This window comes from Taeniopygia guttata, chromosome 23 (assembly GCF_048771995.1).
Source record: "Taeniopygia guttata chromosome 23, bTaeGut7.mat, whole genome shotgun sequence".
NCBI classification, from domain to species: domain Eukaryota; kingdom Metazoa; phylum Chordata; class Aves; order Passeriformes; family Estrildidae; genus Taeniopygia; species Taeniopygia guttata.
The window spans coordinates 2,201,508-2,229,369 of NC_133048.1; the positions used below are offsets into that span (position 1 = coordinate 2,201,508).

Here is a 27,862-nt window from a genome sequence, read left to right on the forward strand (position 1 = left end):
TGACAGCCTGGGGAGGCGGCACAGACCCACCCGTGCCCATCACGGAGCCAGGAGCCGCGGGGGCACCAGCACTGGTGTATTTTTGGGGCAGGATCCACCCACCCCACCGCGATTACCACGGAGCTGTACAACCCCCGAGCCCCGCCGGCACCGGCACGGCCCCGGCACAGCGGGGAAACACAATTAACAATATTAACAGCAAATTCGGGGGGCCCGGGGGGCGCGGGGCCGCTCAGCCGAAGGGACCCTTGACGTTCTTGGGCTGGAAGAGCGGCTGCTCCATGGGCACGGCCCCCAGGCACTCGGCGGGGCTGCAGTGCCCCGTCTTGCCCGGTTGCCCCGTGGCACCGGGGGGACCGGGGATGCCCGGGATGCCCTGCTGCCCCACGGGGCCCGGGGGACCCATCTTGCCGTAGCCTGGTGGCCCTTGGGGACCTGGAAGAGATGGAGTGAAAGGGAGGTGGGGTGACAGGGTGAGGGGGTGGCAGCAAAGCTCAGGGTGGGGCTGGGGGCTCACCTGGGGGTCCCGGGGGGCCGCTGTCCCCCATCAGCCCCACGCCCTTCTCGCCTTTCTCGCCTTTGGCACCCGGCTCGCCTGGGGGAGAGGAGGATGGAGAGGAGGGGTGAGATCCTGGCACAGCCACAGCAGCCCAGTGCCAGCCCTGGGATTGGACTGGGGACACTGGGAACAGCCCAGGGACACTGGGAACAGCCCAGGGACACTGGGAACAGCCCAGGGACACTGGGAATGTCCCGGGGACACTGGGAACAGCCCGGGGACACTGGGAACAGCCCGGGGACACTGGGAATGTCCCGGGGACACTGAGGGGGGGACACTGGGAATGTCCTTGGGACACTGGGAATGTCCCGGGGACACTGGGAACAACCCAGGGATACCAGGAACATCCCAGGGATACCTGGAACATCTCAGGGACACTCCGAATGCCCCAGGGACAGTGGGAACACCCCAAGGACATCGGGAACACCCCAGGGACATCGAGATCATGATGGGGACACTGGGAGTGCCCAGAGACACTTGGAACACTCCAGGAACACCGGGAACGTGATGGGGACGATAGGAACACCCCCGAGACATCGGGAAATAGCCCTGGAAAACACCCCAGGGACATGGGGAGGGTCCTGGGGGCACCGGGAGCGCCCCGGGGTGGGGGGCACACGTACCCCGCATGCCCGGCACGCCCTGCCGCCCCTCTCTGCCGATCTGACCCGGCATCCCGGGGGAGCCGGGGGGTCCCGGCCGGCCGGGCAGCCCGTCCTTCCCGGGGGGACCGGGCCTGCCCGGGGATGCCACCATCTCCAGCGGGAAGTGCAGCCGGGAGGTGTAATACGCCATCCGCTCTGCGGGGACACGGACCCGGCTCAGCCGGAGGGGACGCGGGGACGGTCCCCGGGCCTCGCGGCCACCCCAATCCCCCCGTTACCGTCAAACATCTTGTTCAGCTCCTGCCGGATGAACCTCTTGACCTCGTCGTAATTCACCACATCTCCCTGCGGGGACACCAGGGGACACGCGAGGGGCCGCGGCCACCGCGCCCCGCCGCAGGGACAGCGTCCTGCCCCCCGCCCCGCACGGTCCCCCGTCCTTACCATCATCCCCGGGGGTCCCGGGAGGCCGGGGCTGCCCGCGGGGCCCGGCGAGCCCGGGGGTCCCCTCTCCCCCGCGGGTCCCCGCGGCCCCACCAGCCCCATGGAGCCGCTTTTGCCCGGCCCCCCGGGCATCCCGGCTCTGCCCTTCTCCCCGGGGTAGCCCCGCTCGCCGGGGGCTCCGGTGTCACCCTGCGGACAGGAGAGGTCGGTCCTGGCATGCCGGGACAGCGGTGGCACAGTGCGGTGGCACCGGTGGCACGGCACAGCCTCACCTTCTGTCCGGCCGGGCCCGCCATGCCCGGTTTTCCTGGGGGTCCCTGGAAAACAGGAGCAGCGTGACAGGGATGTCCCCACCCTGGGGACACCCTGGGGACAGGCAGAGGATGACAAAATCCAGCGCTGGCGCTCCAGAGAACCGCGCTCACCTCCTTCCCGACGGGCCCGTCCGCTCCCTGCTCGCCCTGCGGGGTGCAAGGGGGCGGCGTGAGGGTGGTGGCACCACGGGGACACCCCCGAGGTCCCCACGCCATGGGGGACAGGGTCCCACTGCACTCACCGGCGGTCCCGGGTGTCCCGGGGGTCCCGGCTGGCCCGGCATTCCCGGCAGACCCCGCTCGCCCACGGAACCGCGCTCGCCCTTCAGCCCCTGCGCGGAGGAGAGAGCGGGAGCACCGGGATGGGGTGATCCCAAAACATCCTGATCCCAGAGCACCGGGATGGAGTGATCCCAAAACACCGGGATGGGGTGATCCCAAAACATCGGGATGGGGTGATCCCAGAGCACCGGGATGGGTGATCCCAAAACATCGGGATGGGGTGATCCCAGAGCACCGGGATGGGTGATCCCAAAACATCGGGATGGGGTGATCCCAGAGCACCGGGATGGGGTGATCCCAAAACATCGGGATCGGGTGATCCCAAAGCATCGGAATCAGGTGATCTCAAAGCCAGAACTGGGTGATCTCAAAGCCAGGATGGGGTGATCCCAAAGCCAGGATGGGGTGATCCCAAAGCCAGGATCATGTGATCCCAAGGCCAGGATCAGGTGATCCCAAAGCCACTCACCCCCACCCCAAACCCCGAGCGGGGGCCCGGCTGTACTCACCACCCCAGCGATCCCGGCAGGTCCCGGCTGCCCCGGGCTGCCAGGGGGACCCTGGGGACAGAGACGGGGGGGTCAGCTGGGGGTCACGGGTGGTGTCCCCACTCCCTGCACCCATGGGATCCCCGCTGGGATCCCCAAATCATGGGTGCAGCTCCAACTTACGATCAGCCCTGGGGGTCCCTGCCGGCCTTGGGGTCCCATGGGTCCGGGGTCACCCTGAGGGAGGCAAGGTGAGGAGGAGGAGGAGGAGGAAGGGGGTGGTGGCAGGGTGGCCCAGGGGTCACCCAGCCCTCGCTCACCTCGGCTCCCGGCCGGCCCGTGATCCCCGGGGGGCCGGGTTTGCCGCAGTCACCCTAAAAAGGAGGAAGGGACATCACGTGCAGAGCAGGGAGTGGCCAGGCCCGAGGGGTGTCACCAGGTCCTTGGGGATGTCACCAGCCAGTGTCACCATCGCTCACCTTCGGTCCTGGGAGCCCTGGGTGCCCTGTCTTGCCCTTGAAACCCTGGAGAGAGAGCAAAGAGCTGGGTGGGTGTTGGAATCTGAGGTATTGATGATTCCAAAATTGCAAAAAGTCTCTGTCTGTCAGCCCCGCTGCCAAAGCAGAAGCCATAATTGGTCTGTGCTGTTTCAAGGTTGTTTATTCTGTTTATCTCTAACATGTTCTGCTGCCCTGCCGCAGCTCTGTCCTGCAGGGCAGCGTGTGGGGCTCTGCCCTCAGTGGGATGGTACAAACATTAAATACCACAAACTACCTGTGCTGGATTTACAATAACGTGCCAATATCTGTCACCTACGTTGGACAGTGTGTCCCCAGCCTGAACCAACAGAAAAATGCCAACACCACAGTGAAACATGGAGGGCATGAAGAAGGAGAAAAAGGACAAGGCACACCCAATTTCCTCCATCTTGTCCCCTTTGGGCCCCTCATCTAGAATCCTAAAATTTTACTTTTGCACCCGTGCCACACTTAATTATTACTCATATCAAACACTCAGAGCTGGTAATTCATCCTGTAAGATTGAAAACTCTTTTCCATGGGCAGAGATCACAGACAGTGTCTCTGGGGGCTCTGTCCAGGGGGGTTCCTGACCCCTGCCAGGGTCCCAGGGCAGCCAGAGGGAAGCCCTGGACTCCCACAGAGCACGGCGCTGCCCCTGCCCCTGCAGATGCCACCCACGGCTCGGTGTCCCCAGGGACACGCGAGGGGACAGCCCCGGCCCAGGGCACCCGGCTGGGCTGCAGGGACGTGCCAGGCACGGGGCAGCAGGGAGGGGTGACAAGGAAGGGTGGCACTCACCGGAGGACCCATCATCCCTGGTGGCCCGGGGGGGCCGGGGTCACCCTGGGGAGAAAGAGACGCGGGTTGGGGGTGTCCTGGGGGGCGATGCAAGGAAAAACCCGGGGTTCACTCGGGGTTCCACCAAAACCCTGAGAGCTCCAGAGCCTCACCCGCAGCCCTGGCTTGCCATCCTTGCCATCCAGTCCTTCCAAGCCAGCAGGGCCCTGTGGGGACAAGGTGACAGTGGCACAGGGGGGTTTGCACTGGGGAGGGCTGGGGGGCCCTGAGGGGCTTGGTCAGGGCACCCCAAGCCATGGGAACAGATCCTGGAGATGGGAACAGGTCCTGGGGATGGGAACAGGTCCCTGGGGATGGGAACAGATCCCTGGGGATGGGAACAGATCCTGGGGATGGGAACAGGTCCCTGGGGATGGGAACAGGTCCCTGGGGATGGGAACAGATCCCTGGGGATGGGAACAGATCCTGGGGATGGGAACAAATCCCTGGGGATGGGAACAGGTCCCAGGGGATGGGAACAGGTCCCTGGGGATGGGAACAGATCCCTGGGGATGGGAACATGTCCCTGGGGATGGGAACAGCCAGCGGTGCTCCCAGGAGCACCCAAGGGTGCCACATGCGGGGGCCATACCTGGATTCCCGGGGGTCCGGGGGGTCCGGGGGGCCCTGGCATGCCCGGGGAGCCGCGCACGCCCTCGCTGCCCTGCAAGAGCCACAGGAGGTGCCAGGCATGGCCGGGGCCGGGCACCAAAGGCAGCCACGGCCCGAGGGACCCGCGGGGACACCGAGCGCCCAGGGCACCCGGGCCTGGCACTCACCTTCTCTGCCACGGGCCCGGGCGGCCCAGCGGGACCGGCCTTTCCCGGGAAACCAGGAGGACCCTAAAGAGGAGAGGGGTGTTGAGTAAAGAGGGGATCCCAGTAATAAATCCCATTTTTTCCTGGCTTCGGTTAGTGGGATTGATCTGGGGCTGCTCCCTGCGCCGCATCCCACTCGTGTCCCCCTTGTAGGACTCCCTGTCCCCATCCCTGGAGCTGCGGGGACACGGGGACACGCAGCCAGGAATGGGGTCCCTCTGCCAGCTGCTGGAATCCCCAGGGGATGTACGCAGAATTCCCAGGGATTTACTCAAAATTCCCATTGGGCTTTGCTCAGAATTCCTGGTGGGATGTACGCAGAATTCCCAGTGGGATTTACTCAGAATTCCCAGTGGGATGTACTCAGAATTCCCAGTGGGATTTACTCAGAATTCCCATTGGTATTTACTCAGAATTCCCAGGGATTTACTCAGAATTCCCAGGGGGGTGTACTCAGATTCCCCAGGGGGATTTACTCAGAATCCCCAGGGGGATTTACTTAAAATTTCCAGTGGGATTTACTCAAAATTCCCATTAGTATTTACTCAGAATTCCCAGTGGGGTGTACTCAGAATTCCCATTGGGATTTACTCAGAATTCCCAAGTGGGTGTACTCAGAATCCCCAGGGGGATTTACTCAAAATTCCCTGGGTGATTTACTCAGAATTCCCATTGGGATGTACTCAGAATTCCCATTGGGATTTACTCAGAATCCCCAGGGGGATTTACTCAGAATTCCCATTGGGATGTACTCAGAATTCCCATTGGGATTTACTCAGAATTCCCATTGGGATTTACTCAGAATTCCCATTGGGATTTACTCCGAACTCCCACCCAGGCGGGATTTACTCACCGGCGGTCCCGGGAAGCCGGGCTGGCCCTGGAAACCCTGAGGAGAGACAGGAGCTGAGCCGGACCCCACAGCCCGCGGGGTCCTGGGGGGTCCTGTCCCCTTTGGGGACACTCACCTGGTCCCCCTTCTCCCCGGCGCTTCCCGGGAGCCCGCGCTCACCCCTGGGACCCTGCGGAGAGACGAGATGGGGTGGTGGGAGCGCCCCAAAAACCACCCCACAGCACCCCACAGCACCCAAGGGTGGGCACCTACCGCTGGCCCCACGGGACCGGGCAGCCCATCCACGCCGGGGGGGCCCTGGGAGGACGGGAAGAGAGTGGGTGGGGGTGGCTGGGGGGTGCCAGCCCCGGTGCCCACGGAGAGGGGCACCGGGGGGAGCCCCCAAAATCCACTGCCCACGGAGAGGGGCACCAGGGGGAGGTGCCAGCCCCAGTGCCCACGGAGAGGGGGCACCGGGGGGACTCACCAGCTCCCCTTTCTCGCCAGGGGGACCCGCGTAGCCTCGCTCGCCTTTGCTGCCCTGGGGAAGGAGGGACGAGGTGGGATTTGGGGTACAGGTGGGATTTGGGGCATGGGTGGGATTTGGGGCATTAATGGGATTCGGGGCATGGATGGGATTTGGGGCACAGATGGGATTTGGGACATGGGTGGGATTTGGGGTACGGGTGGGATTTGGGGCAGGGATGGGATTTGGTGTACGGGTAGGATATGGGATATGGGTGGGACATGGGGCATGGGTGGGATTTGGGGTACGGGTGGGATTTGGGGGATAGATGGGATTTAGGACATGGGCAGGATTTGGGGCAGGGATGGGATGTGGGGCAGGGATGGGATTCGGGCAGGGATGGGAGGTGGGGCAGGGATGGGATGTGGCGCAGGGATGGGATGTGGGGCAGAGAAGAGGGGACACGGGGACACAGGCGGGACACGCTCAGGGTGCAGAGGCTGTGGCGTGGACGAGCAGGGCACTGGGGATGTGTGTGGTGGGATTGGCTGGGCAGGACAGGGAGGATGAGCCCTGCAGGAACACGGCGCTCTGTGCCCACCAGGGTCCCCCAGCTGTGACACGGGGGGGTCTCAGTGAGCCCCAGGAGGGCCTTGGGGACCCCCAAGGGGGCTGGGGGCTGGCAGGGGCTGCCTGGTCCCCCCAGTACTCACAGGAAGGCCGGGGGGCCCCGTGGCCCCGGGGTAGCCGGGTTGTCCTGGGGGTCCCTGTGGGTGAGGGTGATGCCACTGAGCCACCTGCAGCGCCCCAGGTGCCACCCCCCATGGGCCACCAGCGTCCCCCAGCACTCACCGGCTCCCCTTTGGCTCCGGCCAGCCCGGCAGGGCCACGCTCCCCTTGGAGACCCTTGGTGGGGAGAAGACAGGAGATGCAGGGGGGGGGTCTCCTACAGCTCCTCCCAGGGCTGTGCCCACCTGGCAGCAGAACCTGGGCACAGCCCATGGGCTCTGTGACCTCTGCTGGGACCCTGCCTGGGCTCCCTCCACCCCTGCGGGCACTGGGGGCAGTGCCCAGGCGTGGTGGGGACGCTCAAACCCTGGCGGCATGGAAATCTCAGCCCTGGGGGGCTGCGTGGGGTGCCCAGCTCTGGCTGCAGCCCCCAGCTCCAGCCTGGTGCCCCCCGTCCTCCCGGGGTGACACGGAGACAGCCCGGAGCGCCACGGGGACCTCCGGGGTGGGGTGGGGGGTTAGTGGGGGTGAGGTGGTGCTGAGGTGACAGAGAAGGACAGGACACGCTGGCACACCGCAGAGCACGGCCCACAGAGAGCCCCAGAGAGCCCCAGAGGGGCCGTGGGGTGGCGGTGACATTAGTGGGCGAGGGGACACGAGCGGGAGGGAGCGCAGGGTCCTCCGAGAGCCGCTGGCACAGCCCCACTGCCGGGGGCGGGAGCAGGAGGGTGGAGAGGGAGGTGGAGGTGAGGATGAAGATGGAGATGAAGATGGAGGTGGTGGTGGAGGCTGTGACCACACAGGAGTGACCAGAGGAGGAGGAGGAGGAGGAGGAGGAGGAGGAGGAGGATGAGCCAGCTCCTGTGGCGAGCGAGCAGGGTGGGAGCAGGAGGGTGGCAATGGATGTGGAGGTGAGGATGAAGATGGAGATGAAGACGGGGATGGGAATGGTGCTGACCACACAGGAGTGACCAGAGGAGGAGGAGGAGGAGGAGGAGGAGGAGGATGAGCCAGCTCCTGTGGTGAGTGGCAGGGCGGGAGCAGGAGGGTGGCGATGGACGTGGAGGTGAGGATGAAGATGGAGATGAAGATGAGGATGGTGCTGACCACACAGGAGTGACCAGAGGAAGAGGAGGAGGAGGAGGAAGATGAGCCCAGGCCACACACGGGATCCTCCCGGTCTCCATGAGGGGTGTCCCTGGTGACCAACAGGGCAGCTGTGACAGGTCACCCGGCCCGGCTGGCAGCTCCCTGGCACACCCGGAGCCGCGCCGTGCCGAAGGGACCCGGCAGGTGGCGAGTGGCAGCAGCGGGTCCCCGAACTGAGGAAGATCGTCCCCAAATAAATCCGGGTCCGCCGGGACCCCCTGCTTTGGGATGGAGGAGGGGGAATGGCAGGATGGAGATGGAGTGGGAGGGGTGGGGCAGCTGTGCCGCGGCTGTCCCGACGGGGACAGGGACAGGGGACACGGCCAAACCAAGCGGCAGCGACACGAGGGCACAGAGCGGAGCCGTGCTGGGTTCTTACGGGCAGTCCGGGGGCGCCCGGCGTTCCGGGAAAGCCTGGGGGGCCCTGAGGGGAGAAACAGGGAGGTCACAGCCTGGAAAAGCCTGGCCTGAGAACCTGGGGGTGCCACAGAGCTCCTGCTCCACCTCCGGGCTGGCAGCAGCGTCACCTCCTTCGCCAGCATCCGCGGGGACATCCGCGCCGTGCCGTGCCATGTCACATCCGCGCCTCGCCCGTCGCCACGGCCTCAGGGCAAGGTGCCAGGCCCCTTTGGCAACCTGCTTTGAGGGGCTCCAAGCCCCCCAGGACCCCCCACCCCAGCCCAGCCCGGGCAGGGCTACTCACGATGGGTCCGGGTGGTCCTGGAGGTCCGCGCAGCCCTGGGGAGCCCTGGCGGGGGGAATGGGGGTGCCAGGTGAGACCAGCGAGGTGGGGACAGCCCCGAGGGACAGCCCGGGATGTGCCCCAGCCCCCAGGAAGGGCTGGGGGGGCAGCAGAGGATGGGTTGGGGCTCACCCACCTGCTCTCCTCGCTCTCCCGGGATCCCTGGCGCTCCCGGCAGCCCCGGGTGACCCGCGCAGTCCGGGCTGTCACCCTGCCAGCGGTGGTGGCGACACATCAGGAACCCCGCGGTGGCTCTGCCACCCGCGCTGAGCCCTGCCAAGCCTCCCCAAACCCCTCCCAGCTGTGGGACAGTCCTGGATGGCCCGGCAGGGAGCATCCCTGGGGAGCAGGGGGTGGCACCAGGACAGCGGTGTCCTGGGTTATAATATTGGGGTGTGTTCCATTACCACCTCGAGCTGCAATCTTTTTTTTTTTCCCTTATCTCAGAGATAAGTCCCTCCAGGAGGAGCTGTCCTTTCAGCCACATGGCTGAGAAGATCACAGAGTTCTATCGTGAGATGCTCCGCCCAGAGGGAGGAGCCAAACGATGCCATCAAGGATATAAATGGGGTTGTGCAAACAGCGAGTAAATCCCCTGTTCCAAGAGGAACAGCTGAGACCTTCTCTGCACTGGACCTCCAGAGGGAAACTCCATCAGTCTGCAGGAGCACGGCTTGGACAGAGCCACATCTGCCACCACCACCCCAGCCAGCGAGTGTCAGGCTGTGTCTCTGACTCTGCCAGTGGTTCTTCTTTTGTGCTATTGTATATATTGGGTTCTTTGTTCCCTTTTCCTAATAAATTGTATTTCTGACTTAGAGCCTCTCACTGGTTTTGCTTTTCAAACCAGGACAGCCAGGGTCACTCACCCGAGCCTCCTCCGCCCGCGGGAACTGCGCCAAGCACTGCGGGAAAAGGCCGGAGTCACCCGGCTGTGGCACAGGACCGGCCTGTCCCCCCTGCCCGGGACCCCCCCGGGGTGTGCCCGCGGTCCCAGAGCGGCCACTGTCCCCAGAGCGCGGCACCTCCCCCAAATTCCCACCCAACCCAACCCCCGTGACTCGGGGGCATCTCTCCATCCTCATCCCGGGGTGTCGAGCACCCAAATTTCACCCAACCCAATTCCCCATGACTCGGGGGCATCTCTCCATCCTCACCATGAGGAGTCCGGCACCCAGATTCCCACCCAACCCAACCCCCGTGACTTGGGGACATCTCTCCATCCTCACCCTGCACGGCCAGGGGGTGTCAGGCACCCAAATTTCACCAAACCCAATTCCCCGTGACTCAGGGGCATCTCTCCATCCCCACCCCGGGGTGTTGGGCACCCAAATTTCACCAAACCCAATTCCCCTTGACCTGGGGGCATCTCTCCATCCTCACCAGGGGGTGTCAGGTACCCAAATTTCACCAAACCCAATTCCCCGCGACTCAGGGGCATCTCTCCATCTTCACCCCAGGGTGTCGGGCACCCAAATTTCACCCAACCCAATTCCCCATGACCTGGGGGCATCTCTCCATCCTCACCAGGGGGTGTTGAGCACCCAAATTTCACCAAACCAAATTCCCCGCGACTCAGGGGCATCTCTCCATCCTCACCCCACATGGCCAGGGGGTGTTGAGCACCCAAATTTCACCAAACCCAATTCCCTGTGACTCAGGGGCATCTCTCCATCCTCACCACAGGGTGTCGAACGCCCAAATTTCACCAAACCAAATCCCTGTGACTCAGGGGCGTCTCTCCATCTTCACCCCAGGGTGTCGGGCACCCAAATTTCACCCAACCCAATTCCCCGTGACTCAGGGGCATCTCTCCATCCTCACCCCGGGGTGTCGGGCACCCAAATTCCCACCCAGAGCTGTGGGAACGCTCACCCTGGCACAGTTCTCGCTGCCAGGGGCGCCTGGCATGCCCCCATCGCCCTTCTCCCCCTCCGCTGCCCCGGGAGCTTCCAGGGCTGCCTGCAGCTGGGCACAGTCCCCGCAGAGAGTCTGGAAAGGGGGAAAAGGGGAATCAGGGGTGCCCCCAGGGGTGCCCCGGGGCAGGAGGGTGACCCCAAACCCAACCTCTCACCTTCAGCACCTCGATGTTCCTCTCCGCCACCACGGCCAGAGGTCCCTGGAAAGGAGAGAGGGGTGGAGGGAGGGATTGTCCCCGCCTTGGGGACAGCGGGGACAGGGGACACTGCCGTGGCACCGCCACCTACCAGGTCTCCGGCCGGTCCTGGCAGTCCAGGCAGGCCGTTGTGTCCCGGCATTCCCTAAATCCAGAGGGGATGTTCGAACCCAGGAAAGGTGAGGATGTGCCCCCCGCTCTCCCCGCGGCTCACCTGGCGACCGGGGGCACCGGGCGGCCCGGGGGGGCCGGGAGCTCCGGGGGGGCCCTGTAAGACCCCAAAACACCATCAGAGAGAGGCGAGGGGCCAGCAGGGTGGCAGGGGCACGGCGGGGGTGGCACCGACCTGCGGGCCAGGCTGGGGCTGCCAGGACATCCCGGTCCATAATCCTGGGGCTCCCTGCGGGTGGGAGAAGCCGGGAGGGTGAAACGGGGCCCGGGGGGTGCCCCCGAGGGTGGCACAGTGCCAGGGGGGTGGCACAGTGCCAGGGGGGTGCCACTCACCGGCATCCCGTTGTAGCTGGGGTCCTGGCGGGGGTTGGAGGGGCAGGAGCACTCGCCGGGGTCTCCCTGTGGGCACAGGGGGTGAGGGCAGGGCGGGTTTGGGGGGCACGGGGGGTGCACCCAGAGCCCCACTCACCTTCTCTCCCTGGGCACCCTTCTCCCCCTGCCAGAGGAAAGCAGAGATGGGCGTTAGGGGTGCCCCCGGTGCCCCCCACCCACCCCCCTGGCACACCCCCCACACCTACCGGCTGCCCACCGGGGCCGGGGGGACCCCGCTGCCCCTCGGGGCCCTGCGAGGAAGAGGAGGGTGAGGAAACCGCCTGGCTCGATGGGGATGAAGGCACCAGCAGGGTGGCACTGCCCATCCCGGAGGGCCAGGACCTACCGGGGGTCCTGTGACGCTGCTCCCGGGTGCTCCAGGGGGTCCCGTGGCACCTTTGGGGCCCGGAGATCCCTGCGGAGGAAGGACGGCAGGAATGGGGGGCACGGCGGGCACCGGGGGCGGGGGGACGCTGCCTTACCTTGGCACCTTTCTCTGCTGCCATCCCCGGGGGTCCCTGCGGTCCGGGGGGGCCCTGGGGGCACGACAGGGTGTTGGGGAGGGGACAAGGTTGTCCCCAGAGGTGCCACAAGCCACACAGAGGCTGGCAGGGGTGTGACCCCATCAGCCGGGGCTGGGCACCCCAAAACCCCACCCCAAACCCTACTCACGGGGGGTCCGGGGGGGCCGCTGCTCCCGGGGTCTCCCTGGGAAGAGCAGAGGGTGTGAAAGCCACCAGAGCCACCCGGCGTGGGACAGCAGGGGACAGCACAGGCCCCCCAAACCCACCTGTGGTCCCGGCTGGCCGATCCCCCGCGGTCCTGGCTCGCCCTACGGACACAGAGGGGCAGTGGGGTGTCCCCAGGACCCTGCACCCCACACCTGCACCCCACGGGGGACACGGAGGGGCACTGGGGTGTCCCCTGTACCCCACACCTGCACCCCACTGGGGACACAGAGGGGCACTGGGGTGTCCCCAGGACCCCACACCCCACAGGGGACACAGAGGGGCACTGGGGTGTCCCCAGGACCCTGTACCCCACATCTGCACCCCACGGGGGACACAGAGGGGCACTGGGGTGTCCCCTGCACCCCACATCTGCACCCCACTGGGGACACAGAGGGGCACTGGGGCGTCCCCAGGACCCTGTACCCCACACCTGCACCCCACTGGGGACACAAAGGACACACCCCACACCCCACTGGGGACACAGAGAGACACTGGGGTGTCCCCAGGACCCTGCACCCCACTGAGGACACACCCCACACCCCACTGGGGACACAGAGGGGCACTGGGGTGTCCCCAGGACCCCACACCCCACAAGGGACACAGAGGGGCACTGGGGTGTCCCCAGAACCCCACACCCTGCACCCCACTGGGGACACAAAGGACACACCCCACACCCCACTGGGGACACAGAGGGACACTGGGGTGTCCCCAGAACCCCACACCCCACACCCCACAAGGGATACAGAGGGGCACTGGGGTGTCCCCAGGACCCTGCACCCCACTGAGGACACACCCCACACCCCACTGGGGACACAGAGGGGCACTGGGGTGTCCCCAGGACCCCACACCCCACAGGGGACACAGAGGGGCACGGGGGTGTCCCCAGGACCCCACACCCGCCCCCCACTCACCTGCAGCCCCTTGGGCCCGGCAGGACCCCGCACCCCCGGCAGCCCCGGCTTCCCCTAAAACACAGCAGGGTCACCCCGGGGCACGGTGCCAGCGAGGGCGCGGCCGTGGGGAGGGGACACGGGGACACTCACGGGTCTGCCCGGCTGGCCGCTGCCCGGCGGGCCCCGCTCCCCTCTGGGGCCGGGTTTGCCCGGGATGCCAACCCCGTCCGGGAGGTGCCCGAGCACGGCGGGGCCGGGCTCGCACGCGTCTCCCTGCGGGGAGGGGACAGCAGAGGCACGGAGGGGTGGGTGACACCGCGGGGACAAGGGACAGCTGCCCAAAATGTGGGGGCTCTCACCTTGTCGCCTTTGGGGCCGGCTGGTCCCCTGATGCCAGGCTCACCCGAGAGCCCCGGGACCCCGGCCGTGCCCGGCGTGCCCGGGTCCCCGGGGCTGCCAGCGTCGCCCTGGCAAAGAGAGGCGACAAAGCTGGCACAGGGAGGGAGGGGACACGGCACAGAGAGGTCACGGTGCCCTCTGCCACCACTGACCCCACCCCGGTGCCACCCCGAGCCCCTCTCACCTTCTGTCCCTTCTCGCCAGCCTCGCCGGGTCTGCCCTGGGGAAAGGCAGGAACGGGTCAGGATGGGGCATCCCCCCCAAAATGGGCATGGGGGGCACGGGGGGGCACGGGGGGCACTCACCGCTCTGCCCGGGGGGCCAGCAGGACCCCTCTCACCCGGTGGCCCCGGCACTGCCAGCGCTGTCGCTGTCCCTTGCAGGGCTTGCGGGGTGGGAGGGCACTGCCCGCACTGCTCGCCCTGCGGGGGGACATCGCGGCTGGGAGGTGGCCTTGGCGACAGGGACGTGGCGGGGGGCTCGCGACCCCCTCACCCCAGCGCTGTCCCAAGCCCAGGTCTCAGCAGGGACAGGCAGGGACAGGAAGGGACAGGAAGGGACAGGGGTGGCCCCAGTGCTGCACTCACCTTCTCTCCCTTGGGCCCCCGCGCACCTGGAGCTCCCTTCTCTCCCGGGGTTCCCTGCACCCAAAATCCACAGCAGAGGTGACACCAGGGTCCCCAAACCTCGCCTCTGACACCCCTGAGCCCCCTGAACCCCCCAATGTCCCCACTCACCGCTCTGCCCGTGGGTCCCACATGGCCGCTGTCCCCCTGAAACGGAGCAGGGCCAGGGGCAGGGCCAGGATCAGAATTCGGCTCAGGATCAGCCAAACCTGTCCGGCACCCATGGGACAACCCCACTCACCTTGTCCCCCTTGATCCCGGCCAGCGCGGACAGCCCCGCCTGGCCCTGCAGGACACGCAGTGGTCACTGTCCCGGCACCCACAGCACCCCAGGGTGCCCCGGGACGGGGTGGGGGGGGTCCCACCCCGCTACTCACCGGCAGCCCCGGCTCCCCTTCGAGGTCCCGCAGCGCGGCGAGGACGCGCAGGTCGCAGGGCTGGCACGAGTCCCCCTGGGGTGGCAGCAGGGGACAGCTCAGGGGCTGCGGTGGCCGAGGCGGGGGTGGCACGGAGGGTCACCCACTCACCTTGTCCCCTTTCGCGCCCTGGATGCCGGGATCGCCCTGGGAAGGGAGAGCGGGAGCTGGGCGCTGCTCGGTGTCCCCCAACCGGAGCTGGGGACAAGCCAGCCCAGCCCGTGTCACCTACCCTGTCCCCTTTGGGTCCCGCGGGGCCGGGGGTGTCCTGGGAAGGGGGAAAGGGAGGGGACATCAGGGGTGTTGAGGTGCCAGCGCTGCTGCCACCCCCCCGTGGGCTCCCACTCACCGAGACCCCGTCCCTGCCGGGCGCTCCGGGCTCCCCCCGCGCTCCCGGCCTGCCGGGGATTCCGATGGCACCGAGTGTCCCCTCGGGGACAGAGGGACACAGCTGGCACGGCTCGCCCTGCCCGGGGGAGCAGTGACACAGAGGTTGGGGTGGCCCCCAGGATGTCCCAGACAGACCCGTGGCCGGGGAATGTGCCCTTGGCCACTGTGTCACCGCACCCACAGTGTCACTGCCACCACAGTGTCACCGCACCCACAGTGTCACCTCACTAACAGGGTCACTTCACCCACAGTGTCACCTCACCTATTGTGTCACTGCCACCACAGTGTCACCTCACCCACAGTGTCACTGTCCCCACCGTGTCACTGCCCCCTCAGTGTCACCGCACCCACGGTGTCACCTCACCCACCGTGTCACTGCCCCCACAGTGTCACCTTACCCACTGTGTCACCGCACCCATGGTGTCACCGCACCCACGGTGTCACAGCAGTCACTGTGTCACTGTCCCCACGGTGTCACCGCACCAACAGTGTCACCGTCCCCACCGTGTCACCGTCCCCACAATGTCACCTCACTAACAGGGTCACTTCACCCACAGTGTCACCTCACCTATTGTGTCACTGCCCCCACGGTGTCACCGCACCAACGGTGTCACTGTCCCCACCGTGTCACTGTCCCCACCGTGTAACCTCACCCACGGTGTCACCTCACCCACAGTGTCACAGCACCCACAGTGTCACCTCACCCACTGTGTCACCTCACCAACAGTGTCGCTGCTCCCACCATGTTACTGTCCCCACCGTGTCACTGTCCCCACAGTGTCGCCTCACCCACAGTGTCACCTCACCCACGGTGTCACCTCACCCACGGTGTCCCCGCACCCACCTTGTCTCCTTTCGGCCCCAGCACTCCGGGGAGACCCTGCGGGAGCGAAGTGGGGACGGGGCCGCTCCAGGGAGGCACCTTGTGCCCCCCCAGTGCCACCCAGCACCCTCAGCTGGCACCCAGCTCCGGCACGGGGAGATCCCTGCTTTTCCCAAATCCCTCAGCTCCCGATTTCCCAAAACCCTCTCGGTTCCCGCTTTTCCCAAATCCCTCTCGGCTCCAAATTTCCCAAATCCCTCAGCTCCCAATTTCTCAAACCCCTCTCGGTTCCCGGTTTCCCAAATCCCTCTCGGCTCCAAATTTCCCAAACCCCTCTTGGTTCCCACTTTTCCCAAATCCCTCTCAGTTCCGAATTTCCCAAATCCCTCTCGGTTCCCGATTTCCCAAATCCCTCTCGGCTCCGGGCTCGGCTCCCGGCCCCTCTCCGGCCGAGCGGCCCCGACCCCGAGCCAAAATCCCGCCCTGCCCCCGGTTTGGCTGCCGGTGCCGGTACTCACGGGGGTCCCGGGCGATCCTCCGGGTCCGGGAGCCCCCGGGCTGCCCTGGGTGGGAAATGCTGAGCTCAGCAAGGAGCGACCCCGCAGCCCTGGGGACCCCCCTGTCCCCCCTGTCCCCCCAGGCCACGTCCTCGGGCCACCCAGAGCGGTCGGTGGCTCCAGCTCAGCCCTGGCGGATCCAGCTGTGGGATCCAGCTGTGGGATCCAGCTGTGCCCTGCCAGGCCTGGCACCCCTTTCCCTGCACTCACCTTCTCTCCCTTCGGACCTGGGGGGCCACCGGGGTCACCCTGAAAGGGACAAAGGGCGGTGTTAGCCCTGCTGGGGTGCCCTGGCCAGCCCTCCCACTGCCACGGCAGTGCCACCACGGGGACACCGCCTTGGCACGGGGCTCTCACCGGCTTCCCTGGAATGCCAACCCCCGGAGAGCCGGGCTTGCCCGGGGGTCCTGGCTCACCGGCCAGCCCCTCCGGTCCCACGAGGCCGGGGTCACCCTGCAGGGCAACGAGAGGGGAGGTGGCAGTGCTGGCAGTGCCACCAGGTGCCCCATCTGCCACCTGGCACCTCCAAACCCCCAGGTACCTTCTGGCCCTTGGGTCCCACCACGCAGATCTCTCCGGGCCGGCCCTGCCGGGAGGGCAGTGGGGTGTGAAGGCTCCTGTGGGCAGATCCCCCTGGCCTGGGGGATGCCCAGGGGTGCCCAGGGGGTGCCCAGGTACCCCCCAGAACTACTCACATCACGCCCAGGGCGGCCTGGCTTGCCCTGCAGTCCCCCATCACCCTTCTCACCCTTCTGGCCCTGCAGGACAGACAGATGTCACCTCTGGTGTCACCCGTGGTGTCACCCAGGTTGGTGCTGGTGCAGGTCTTGGCACCTCTGCCACCATCCCAGGTGTCCCTGCTGCCATGCCAGGACACACAGGTGGGCTGGACTCACCTTCTGCCCCTCGGTGCCAGCTGGGCCCGGGAGTCCCTGCGGGGGAAAAACGGGACAAAGCGGGTGCCCAGGTGGGCTCGTGCCCCAGGTGGGTTTGTGTGGGTGCCCAGGTGGGCTCGTGCCCCAGGTGGGTTTGTGTGGGTGCCCAGGTGGGCTCGTGCCCCAGGTAGGTTCATATGGGTGCCCAGGTGGGCTCATGCAGGGTGCCCAGGTGGGCTCGTGTGGGTGCCCAGGTGGGCTCGTGCCCCAGGTGTGCTCATGTGGGTGCCAAGGTGGGTTCGTGTGGGTGCCCAGGTGGGTTCGTGTGGGTGCCCAGGTGGGTTCGTGTGGGTGCCCAGGTGTGCTCATGCCCCAGGTGGGCTCGTGAGGGTGCCCAGGAGGGCTCATGCTGGTGCCCAGGTGGGTTCGTGTGGGTGCCCAGGTGGGTTCATGTGGGTGCCCAGGTGGGCTGGTGCAGGGTCACCTCCTGCTCCTCTCATGCCCACACAGAGCTGGACCCGCAGAGTTGTCCCCCCCCCGCCCCAGCCCAGGGCAGGGGGACCCCCAAGTGTCCCCACATCTTGTCCCCAGGTGTCACTCACCACCTGCCCGCGCTGCCCCTTCTCACCCCGCGGGCCCTCGGCACACTGGGAGGAAGAGGAGGAGGAGGAGGAGGTGAGAGGGGAGGCAGGGATGGGGAGGGGGTTTTGGGGAGGGTTTGGGGGGTCTCACCTGCACGGGGCCGTCGGGGTGGGTGCGCACACAGTCCGTGCCCTGCGGAGGGGGAGGTGGCTCAGGGACGGGGGGTTTGGGGGACAGGAGCACCCCCAGGGCAGGGGGTGTGCCAGGGACCCCCAGGGCCAGCGGGGACAGGGACAGTGGGGACAGGGACAGCAGGGACACTCACACGGTCACCCTTCTCCCCTTTGCCACCGGCGGTGCCAGGGAGGCCCCGCTCGCCCTTGGTGCCCTGCAGGAGAGGGAGGGAGGGTGAAAAATGGGCACAGGGTGGGGGATAAACGGGCACAGGGTGGGGGATAAACGGGCACAGGGTGGGGGATAAACGGGCACAGGGTGGGTGAAAAATGGGCACAGGGTGGGGGATAAACAGGCACAGGGTGGGTGAAAAATGGGCATAGAGTGGGGGAAAAATAGGCACAGAGTGGGGGAAAAATGGGCACAGAGTGGGGGAAAAATGGGCATAGAGTGAGGGATAAACAGGAACAGGGTGGGGGATAAACAGGAACAGGGTGGGGGATAAATGGGCACAGAGTGGGGGAAAAATGGGCACAAAGAGGGTGACAAATGGGCACAGGGAGGGGGATAAATGGGCACAGGGTGGGTGAAAAATGGGCACAGGGTGGGTGAAAAATGGGCACAGGGTGGGGGATAAATGGGCACAGGGTGGGTGGAAAATGGGTACAGAATGGGTCAAAAACTGGCACAAGGTGGGGAATAAATGGGCACAGGGAGGGGAACAAACAGGCACACGAAGGGTGACAAATGGGCACAGAATGGGTGAAAAACTGGCACAGGGTGGGGGACAAATGGGCACAGAATGGGTGAAAAACTGGCACAGGGTGGGGGACAAATGGGCACAAGGTGGGTGACAGACACAGGTGTCCCCACAGGTCCTGGCAGGGCTGCTCTGGCACCACGTGCCCCCGTTCCTGCAGGAGCTCCGGGTGTCCTGGCAGGTGACAAACCCACCTTTGGGCCTGGGGGACCGAGGGTGGCCTGTGGAGACAGGACGGAAGTGTCCCCAAGGAGCCTTCGAAAGGTGGCAGCAGCAGAGCCCTGAGCCCGCCACGGTGCCCGTTGTCCCAGCGCTCTGTCCCCAAGTGCCACCATGGGGCACGGAGTGTCCTGGTCCCCTGCCACCCCCCTGCCACCCCACCCCACCCCACCCCACCCCAGCCAGCGGCTGCTGCAGGAATGGGGCCACATCTGGAAAGGATCAGGGCCCTTCCAGATGTTGCAGGGCCAGGAGGAGCCGTGGGGTGTGGGGGGCTGGTGGCAGCGGGGCGGTGGCTTTTGTCACCCCCGGGTGCCAGCTCGGGGTGCCCGCGGCCAGCGCCACACTCACGTTTCCTGGTGCCAGCGGGGCCGGGCAGGGAGGGCACTGCAAGGGACAGGGGGGGAAGCTGGGAGCGGCCCCACAACGGCCCGTGGCACCCCAAAACCCCACAGCACCCAAACCCCACAGCACCCAAACCCCACAGCACCCAAACCCCACAGCACCCCAAACCCCACAGCACAAAACCCCAAAGCCCACAGCACCCAAAACCCACAGCACCCCAAACCCACAGCACCCAAACCCCACAACACAAAACCCCACAGCACAAAACCCCAAACCCCACAGCACCCCAAACCCACAGCACCCAAAACCCCACAGCACCCAAAACCCACAGCACCCAAAACCCACAGCACAAAACCCCACAGCACAAAACCCCAAACCCCACAGCACCCAAACCCCACAGCACCCCAAACCCCACAGCACCCCAAACCCCACAGCACAAAACCCCAAACCCCACAGCACCCCAAACCCCAGAGCACCCTAAACCCCCTAGCACCCAAACCCCAAACCCCACAGCATCCCAAACCCCAGAGCACCCAAAACCCCACAGCACCTCAAACCCCACAACAATCCAAACCCCCGAGCACACAAAACCTCACAGCACCCCAAACCCCACAGCACCCTAAAAGACCCCAAACCCCACAGCCCCCCATTCTCCTGAGCATCCCAAATTCCCCAGCACCCCAAAACCCCACAGCACCCCAAACCCCACCGCCCCCCCGTTCCCCTGAGCACCCCACACCCATGGGGATCCCCAGCAGCTCCTCCCGCCAGCCCTGGCGCTCCCTGGGAATTCCTGGGTGGAGCTGCCCAGGATTGGTGCGGATTTCGGATTTCGGATTTCGGATTTCGGGCCTGACCCAAATTCGGATTTGGGGCACTGGGGACCCATGCGGGGTGTGGCCGTGTCCCCGTGGCCTCCAGCCCCGACACAGCCGTGGTGGCAGGAGGGACCCCGGAGATGTTCGGGGTGAGGGACAGGAGCTGGAGGCCTTTCCCAGCTCCGGCAGCGCTCCGGAGACGCTCGGAGGGAACCAGCTGGACCTTGGCCAGAGCTGGGATGGCTCCAGCGGCAGCCGGAGCCAGCGGGGCCCCGATTCCTGCTCGGGGGAGCGGAGCAGCCGCAGGGCAGGGACAGAGCCAGGACAGAGCCAGGACAGGGCTGGCACAGTGGGTGGCACCTCGAGGTGGCACTGGAAAGGAACAAGGATGGGACACGCTCACCTTGTCCTTGGGATGGTCCCTCGGGCTGATCCTTGCGGAGGTTCTGCCCGGTTCCTGCAGGGAGGGAAGAGCGTGTGGTGGCACCTGCCCGGGCGGTGCCAGCCTGGGGGATCCCTCTGTGCCAGTCCTGGGCTGTCCTGCCCGGGAATCCAGGGAGGAGGCAGCCCTGGCACCCGGCTGGCCCTCAGCGGTGGCACCTTCCCGTCCCTCGTCATCCGGAGGCCACCGAGGCCGCCCCCCGGGCCTCGCACCGGGTGGGAAACTGAGGCAGGGCTGGAACGGCGGGGGTGGGACTGGGGTGGGAATGGGGTGGGAATGGGGTGGGAGTGGGGTGGGAGTGGGGTGGGAATGGGATTGGGGTGGGAATGGGGTAGGAATGGGATGGGAATGGGGTGGGAATGGGGTGGGAATGGGGTGGGAATGGGATGGGAATGGGATGGGAATGGGGTGGGAATGGGGTGAGACTGGGATGGGACTGGGAAGGGAACGGGGTGGGAATGGGGTGGGAACGGGGTGGGACTGGGAAGGGAATGGGAAGGGAATGGGGACTGGGATGGGAATGGGATGAGACTGGGATGGGAATGGGAATGGGGTGGGACTAGGATGGGAATGGGGTGGGAATGGGATGGGAATGGGGATGGGAATGGGGATGGGAACAGGATGAAGATGAAGATGAAGATGAAGATGAAGATGAAGATGAAGATGAAGATGAAGATGAAGATGAAGATGGAGATGAAGATGAAGATGGAGATGGAGATGAAGATGGAGGTGATGGAGATGGGGTCATGGAAGGGGACAGGACGGGGGCCCAGGATGAGGATGGAGATGGACACAGGGAGCGGGACGGGCCCAGGGGTGGGGATGGGGAGCAGGACGGGCCGGGCACGGGGGTGGCAGCGGGGTGGCCCGGGCGGAGCTCACGGTGCCCAGCGGCTCCTCCAGGCAGAAGCAGCGGGTGAAGACGCGGCCCTCGGGCTGCGGCACCATCTCGATCAGGTTGCTGCTCTGCAGCAGCTCCGCTTGCCGCCGCGTCTTGGGCGCTTCCGTCTGGCACTGCAGGGACACAGCGGCGGGGGTGGCAGGGAGGGTGGCAGGGGACAGCCGGGGACGTGGGGACAGCCAGCACGGGGCTGTGGCACAAAGGGGACAGACCTGCCCTCGTTGTGCCTCAGTTTCCCCTGTGAGGAAAACCCTGAGAGTGCACAGGGCAGTTCCAGGGTCCGGCTGGGTTTGGGGTGGGGGCACTCGGGGACACTCGGGGACACTCAGGGACACTCAGGGGCACTCGGGGACACTCGGGGACACTCAGGGACACTTGGGAACACTCGGGGACACTCAGGGACACTCGGGGTCACTCAGGAGCACTTGGGGACACTTGGGGACACTCAGGGACACTCGGGGTCACTCAGGAGCACTTGGGGGCACTCGGGGACACTCAGAGACACTCGGGGGCACTCAGGGACACTTGGGGGCACTCGGAGACAGTCGGGGACACTTGGGGATACTCAGGGGCACTCGGGGGCACTTGGGGACACTCGGGGGCACTCGGGGACACTCGGGGGCACTTGGGGACACTCGGGGGCACTCGGGGGCACTTGGGGACACTCGGGGGCACTCGGGGACACTTGGGGACATTTGGGGACACTCGGGGGGACTCAGGGACACTCAGGGACACTTAGGGGCACTCGGGGGCACTCAGGAACATTTGGGGACACTTGGGGACACTTGGGGACACTCAGGGACACTCAAGGACACTCAGAGACACTTGGGGACACTCGAGGACACTCGGGGACACTCAGGGATACTCAGGGACACTCAGAGACACTCAGGGGCACTTGTGGGCACTCAGGGACACTCGGGGACACTCACCCCGCTGGCAGAGATCTCGCAGCACCCCTCCTGCCCGGCCAGCTGGGCGTCGCAGTAGATCTGGGCTTGCTGGATGTCAAACTGCGGCGGGGCGCGGGTGACAGCTCAGGGGTGGCCCTGGCACGGCGGGCAGAGCCCCCCTGACCCCGGGCACTCACCCGGACCGGGGTGCCACGCGCGGCGTCCAGCCCCAGCAAGGCGTTGCCCTCCGGGGCCAGCGCTCGCCGCGGGCCCAGCGGCTTGGAGGCGATGGAGGCGCAGTCCAGGTGCACGGACACGGCGCGGCCCTGCACGGCCACCACCACCTTGTGCCAGCGCCCGTCGAACAGGGACGCCACGGCCTTGCCCGCGAAGATGGCACTGACAAAGTCGGTGCCCGGAGCCCGGGCCTGGAACTCCAGGCTTCTCTCGGGGCCGTGCACGGACAGGGAGAGCTGGGCACAGAGGGGACAGCGCTCAGGGACGGCTCCTGGCTGCTCCCGGGGTGTCCCAGCGCGGTCCCCGGGGTGTACCTGGGGGTATCCCTGCCGGTCGGTGACCTGGAAGAGGTGCCAGTGCTCCCCGGTGCTGTTCTTCTTCAGCAGCAAGGTGAGGACCAGGGTGAAGGTGGGGGGCAGCCCCCGGGGGAACACCTGCCTGTGGGGACAGCTCTTGGGGTGCTCTGGGCATGGGGCTGGCACCGAGGCTGGTAGCACCCACTCTCAGGTGGCAGCAGCACCCCAACAACCCCCCACTGTGGGTCCTGCCGTGCTCTGTCCCCACCGGTGGCACCATCACAGCGGGTCCTGCCCCACACCGTGCGCCCCAAAGGTGCTGGTGAGGCTGCAGCACCCAGGGTTGTGCTTGCACCCCAAAATTTTGGTGCTGGGGAGCCAGGAAATGCATCCATCACCCCCAAGGCGGCCCTGGCAGCTTTGCCCAGTTCATCCACTGGAAGGAAATCTTTGCTCCGGCCTCAGCTCCACACCCGCGGCTTTCCAAACCACGGCCCTGGAGCTGCACCAAGGGACGGGCACTGGGATGAGGCCAGCGGTGCCCTCTGCTCCCCATGGGGCACGGGGACACCCTGACGGGGCGCTGAGGTGGGTGGGCACCCCCAGGATGGCACAGCCTGAGCTGGCCCCGTCTCCAGACACCCCAAGGTTGGATTTGGGATGCCAGGAGCACCCGGCCAAGAGCAACACCAGCCTGGAGCATCCAGCCTCCCTCCCGAAGCCATCCAAGGGTTTGGCTGCCCAGGCTGGATCTGCCGGCCCTCCGGAGAGCCCCGTGCCCACAGGGCACTGTGCCAGCCTGGGGCGATGCAGGAACACGCCGCAGCGTTTCCTGCAGGACGTGGATCCGCTGCCGCCCTGCCACGCCGCAGCGTGCCTGCCAGCCCTGGCACCGTGGGCACCAGAGGCAGAGAGAACACGGGCCAGTCGCTCTGTGCCCCCCCTGGCAGCCCCCCAAAACCCTGCTCGGAGCTTCTGGAGCTCATCTGGCTCTGCCAAGCACGGAGCAGCCACAGAGCCCTGCCTGAGCAAGGTTTGGCCACCACCCAGCAGGACGGGCTTTACTTTCGAGGAGAAAGGTGTCGGGGCACCCTGGGGTGCCCGGTGTCCCCACGGGTGGCACGGAGCTGCCTGGCATCCCTGGCATCCCTGGCACCCAGCTCCACCCAGACCCCAACTTTACAACACCCAGGGGTGGCCTGGAGGAGTTTTGGGTCACTCAGGGCCACCTCAGGGGTCACCCAAGGCCACTCGGGGGTCAGCCAGTGCCACTCACCGCGTGGGCTGCACCAGGGGCACGGTGCCCAGGCGCAGCACCGCCGGCCCCCGGGCGCTGCGGATCTTTTTGATGGAGGAGATCTTCAGCAGGTCGAACCTTTTCACCAGGTTAAAACCTGCGGGACAGAGCCGGGGGGACATGAGACCTGGCCCTGGGACAGGTGACAGTCCCCAGGCAGGTCACAGAGGTGTCAGGGGATGCCCAAGAGGGGCTTTCCTTACCCGTGACGTTCTCATACTTGTCCCCAAGCAGATCCTCGTCCCAGAGGTGCGGGCATAGCTCCCCTGTGGGGCAAAGCAGCGCGTCACTGTCACCGCAGCGTCCCCAGGAGCCGTGGGACCAGCAGGGTGGGGACACGCAGAGCTCCCCACGCCCACGAGGGCCTCGGGGTGCTGCCAGCCCCCGGGGAAGTGCCCTGGGTAAATCCCAGCCCCGGGAGCCGGGAGGAGGAGGCTGGAATGGTCCAGGAGCAGCTCGGAGGGGACAGAGATGGGAGGGGACATGGCTGAGAGGGGACAGGGCTTTGGAGGTGACAGAGATGAGAGGGGACAGGGCTGGTAGGGGACAAGGCTGGGAAGGGACAGGGCTTTGGAGGTGACAGAGCAGAGGGGACAGGGCTTTGGAGGGGACAGAGCTTGGGAGGGGACAGAGTTTTGGAGGAGACAAAGCTTCGGGGACAGAGCTTGGGATGGGACAGAGCTTTGGAGGGGACAGGGCTCAGAGGGGACAGAGCTGGGAGGGGACAGAACTTGGGAAGGGACAAGGCTGGGAGGGGACAGGGTTTGAGAGGGGACAGGGGACAGAGCTTGGGAGGGGACAGAGCTTGGGAGGGGACAGAGCTGGGAGGGGACAGAGCTTTGGAGGGGACAGAGCTCAGAAGGGACAGAGCTCAGAGGGGACAGAGCCGGCCCTGCTGCCTCCCACGGGTGAAATGCTCTCCCCAGCTCTGGCGTGTCTCGCCTCCGAGCAGCCCCGCGGCTGGAATCAGCATCAGGAGGCTCGGCCGGGCGCCAGGGACACCCGCAGTGCCACCGAGAGCTGTCCCTTCCTGTCCCCTCCCGCTGCCCTCGGGGACAGGCGGAGGCTGAGGAGCAGGAAATGGGGAATGCCGAGGCAGGCGCGGTCAGGGGGTGCTGCTGCTGTTTGCAAGGATAAATCCCAGCCCCGGCAGCACCCAGCCACCTCCAGATGTGCCAGATGTTGCGAGGTGCGAGATAAAGGAGTAAACAGGGGGGTAGGGAGAGAGGGATTTGTTTTGTCTCCATGCAAACTGGCCCTGAAGGAGGATGGGCACCAAAAATTCTCCCAACTCTTCCTCGGATGTTCCTGGAGGGTCTCTGATCCCCCCACCCCCAAACCCCTGCCCACCTCTGTCCAAGAGCTTGGCACCACCGTGGCTTGTGCCCCAGGCTGGCCACAGGGTCAGGGGGGGTGGGGACACGCTCTGGATGTGGGGACCAGGCTGACCACAGGGTCAGGGGTGTGGGGACATGCCCTGGATGTGGGGACCAGGCTGACCACAGGGTCAGGGGGGTGGGGACATGCCCGGGATGTGGGGACCAGGCTGACCACAGGGTCAGGGGTGTGGGGACATGCCCTGGGTCTGGGGACCCCAACCGATGCCACAGCAGTGAATGCCACTGTCACTGCCACCTGGGCAGGGGTCACCAAGGAGCCTAAATCACCCCGGTGAGAGCCCATGGCCAGAGCTCCTCCCGACCGGCAGCTGGAGCCCAAACCTCCCTCGGGAGCTCCGTGGGTTCTCACCCTGCCCGGGGCTGTCCTGGCTCACCTGCCCCGCCCGGAGCAGCTGAATGCCACTGCCTTGGCTGCCAGCTGGCACCGAGTGTCCCCCAGCCCCATCCCTCCCTGCTGGCACGGCTGTGGGGGCGGTGTTGGGGTGTCGGGGTGTCCCCCCACAGCCGGGCTGGCTCGGCTCCGCTCCCCCTGACCCCTCACCCGCACGGGATGCTGAGCAAAGCCCCGGTGCTCACTCTGGAGCCGCCACAGCCGCCGGTGCCACCTCGGCTCTGCCACCCCTGGGGCTGGCCCAGCTGTGACAGGGACAGCGAGGAGGGAGGTGGCTCCCGGTGGTTCTCACCTTCCGCTGGCAGCGGCTCCGTCCCCTGGCAGGCGCTGAGGAGCCCGGCGAGCGCCAGGGCCCAGAGACCCCTCATGGTGCCCGTGGCACGGGCGCAGGGCCCGCACGGCCACCTGCAAGGGAGACACCCCGGGATGGGCACCTGGTGGCCACCAGCCCGCCAGGTCGCCCACACCAGCATGGAGTGGCACTGACCCTCCCGGCCACGGCCATGGCTCAGTTTTGGGGGTCAGTGTGGCCCCCACCCACCCCAAACCTCAGCATCCCTGCATGGCCCTGCCAGCACCCGAATTTACCCCAAACATTTGGAAATGCAGCGGCTGAGGTTCCCCAGAGTGAAACCTGCGTGCACCCACCCGGGACGGTCTCACCTCCTGCCGGTCCCGCGTGGATCCCGCGGTGTCCCCGCAGGTCACCCCGACCTGGCGCCCCTCCTGCTTCCTGCCACGAGGCAAGCCGGGGCTGCAGGCAGCGAGCCGGGACAGACGGACACGCTCGGCCCCGGGGGCTGCTGCCAGAGCGGGATGTGCGCCCCGTTCTTCACCCCACGCACCCCCCGGGACCCCCGGCAGCGGGGCCACCCCTGCCCTGCCCCGCCTGCCTGCTCGGGGCTCCCGCAGCCCTTCCCAGCCCCGCTGTCCCGAGCCACAACCCCTTCACCGCCTGTCCCCTGTGTCGCCCCCCGGCCCCGCTGGCCCTCTTCTGCCACCCCCCTGCGCCCCCCGCCCGCTGCCCGCCTTCCCTGCGCCGCACCCTCCGCACCCGCGGGTCCCCGCGGCCCCGGGGCGTGATTAACTCCGGTGATTAACGGGGAATCCCTCCTCGTCCCGTCCCGCCGCGGGGCCGGGCTCCGCCGGGCTCCACCCGGCCCCGGTGCGGGGCTGCCCGGGGCTCACCTGCGCGGGGCTCGGGGGGGTGCGGGACACCGGGAACTCCTCCTCGGGACACCGGGAACTCCTCGGGACACCGGGAACTCCTCCTCGGGACACCGGGAACTCCTCGGGACACCGGGAACTCCGCCGCGGGACACCGGGAACTCCTCCTCGGGACACCGGGAACTCCTCCTCGGGACACCGGGAACTCCTCGGGACACCGGGAACTCCTCCTCGGGACACCGGGAGCTGCCGCGCCGCCCCCGCCGCCTTCCCCGCCTCCCTCCGGGGGCAGCCCGAGCCGCCCCCCAAGCGCTGCCCGCCCTCCGCACCACCCCCCCAACCCGGGTGGGCCCCGACCGCCGTCCGCCTTCGCATCCCGCCCTCCTCCTCCTCCTCCTCCTCCTCCTCCTCCTCCTCCTCCTCCTCCTCCTCCTCCTCCTCCTCGGGCGCCTCTCCCGGCAGCGCCTCCGCTCCGTCCCCCCCGGCCCAGAAGAGGGGAACCCCAATGCTGGGATGGGTTGGGTGTATCCCATTCCCTGTCTGCCACCCCTGTCCCCAAGCCACCCTCTTCCAGCCAGTGCTGGCATCGGTGCTGGCATCGCTGGGCACGATGTCCCCACGGCAGGAGGATGTCCCTCAAGGATGCTCCCGCACTGGCACGGCCCCAGCAGCAGCTCCGAGGCGCGGGGACAGCCAGCCCGCTGTGTGACACCGAGCTGCTGTCCCCTCCCTGCGCCTTGGGGTGGCTTGGGGACAGCCTGGCTCAGGGCGCGGGGTCAGATCGCTGC

At 66.6% G+C, this 27,862-nt stretch overlaps 1 protein-coding gene across 1 annotated transcript; it reads right to left on the reverse strand.

Annotated features, from left to right (window-relative positions):
- Positions 1 to 44: 44 nt before the first annotated feature.
- On the reverse strand, positions 45 to 27,370 carry COL16A1 (collagen type XVI alpha 1 chain). The gene is made up of 72 exons (XM_072917971.1): positions 27,096 to 27,370; positions 26,571 to 26,640; positions 26,200 to 26,312; positions 24,320 to 24,382; positions 24,096 to 24,213; positions 22,838 to 22,961; positions 22,484 to 22,759; positions 22,326 to 22,406; positions 21,378 to 21,509; positions 20,457 to 20,510; positions 19,242 to 19,277; positions 18,866 to 18,892; positions 18,063 to 18,125; positions 17,888 to 17,929; positions 17,758 to 17,802; positions 17,177 to 17,212; positions 16,976 to 17,038; positions 16,822 to 16,866; positions 16,638 to 16,733; positions 16,491 to 16,529; positions 16,242 to 16,286; positions 15,745 to 15,780; positions 14,860 to 14,976; positions 14,743 to 14,778; positions 14,622 to 14,657; positions 14,472 to 14,546; positions 14,336 to 14,380; positions 14,206 to 14,241; positions 14,056 to 14,109; positions 13,774 to 13,890; positions 13,653 to 13,688; positions 13,429 to 13,536; positions 13,220 to 13,342; positions 13,088 to 13,141; positions 12,236 to 12,277; positions 12,118 to 12,153; positions 11,928 to 11,981; positions 11,792 to 11,860; positions 11,652 to 11,696; positions 11,543 to 11,569; positions 11,407 to 11,472; positions 11,249 to 11,302; positions 11,117 to 11,170; positions 10,994 to 11,047; positions 10,861 to 10,905; positions 10,662 to 10,778; positions 9,656 to 9,691; positions 8,923 to 8,997; positions 8,748 to 8,792; positions 8,424 to 8,468; positions 7,019 to 7,072; positions 6,880 to 6,933; positions 6,188 to 6,241; positions 5,974 to 6,018; positions 5,837 to 5,890; positions 5,722 to 5,757; positions 4,830 to 4,892; positions 4,643 to 4,714; positions 4,164 to 4,217; positions 4,012 to 4,056; positions 3,172 to 3,216; positions 3,013 to 3,066; positions 2,876 to 2,929; positions 2,714 to 2,764; positions 2,165 to 2,254; positions 2,034 to 2,069; positions 1,881 to 1,925; positions 1,609 to 1,797; positions 1,443 to 1,509; positions 1,183 to 1,359; positions 518 to 595; positions 45 to 435 (listed from the first exon to the last, which is right to left on the reverse strand). Exons 3-72 carry the CDS (start codon positions 26,273 to 26,275, stop codon positions 233 to 235), a joined length of 4,818 nt encoding a protein of 1,605 aa, XP_072774072.1. The 5' UTR covers positions 26,276 to 26,312; positions 26,571 to 26,640; positions 27,096 to 27,370; the 3' UTR covers positions 45 to 232.
- Positions 27,371 to 27,862: the final 492 nt, after the last annotated feature.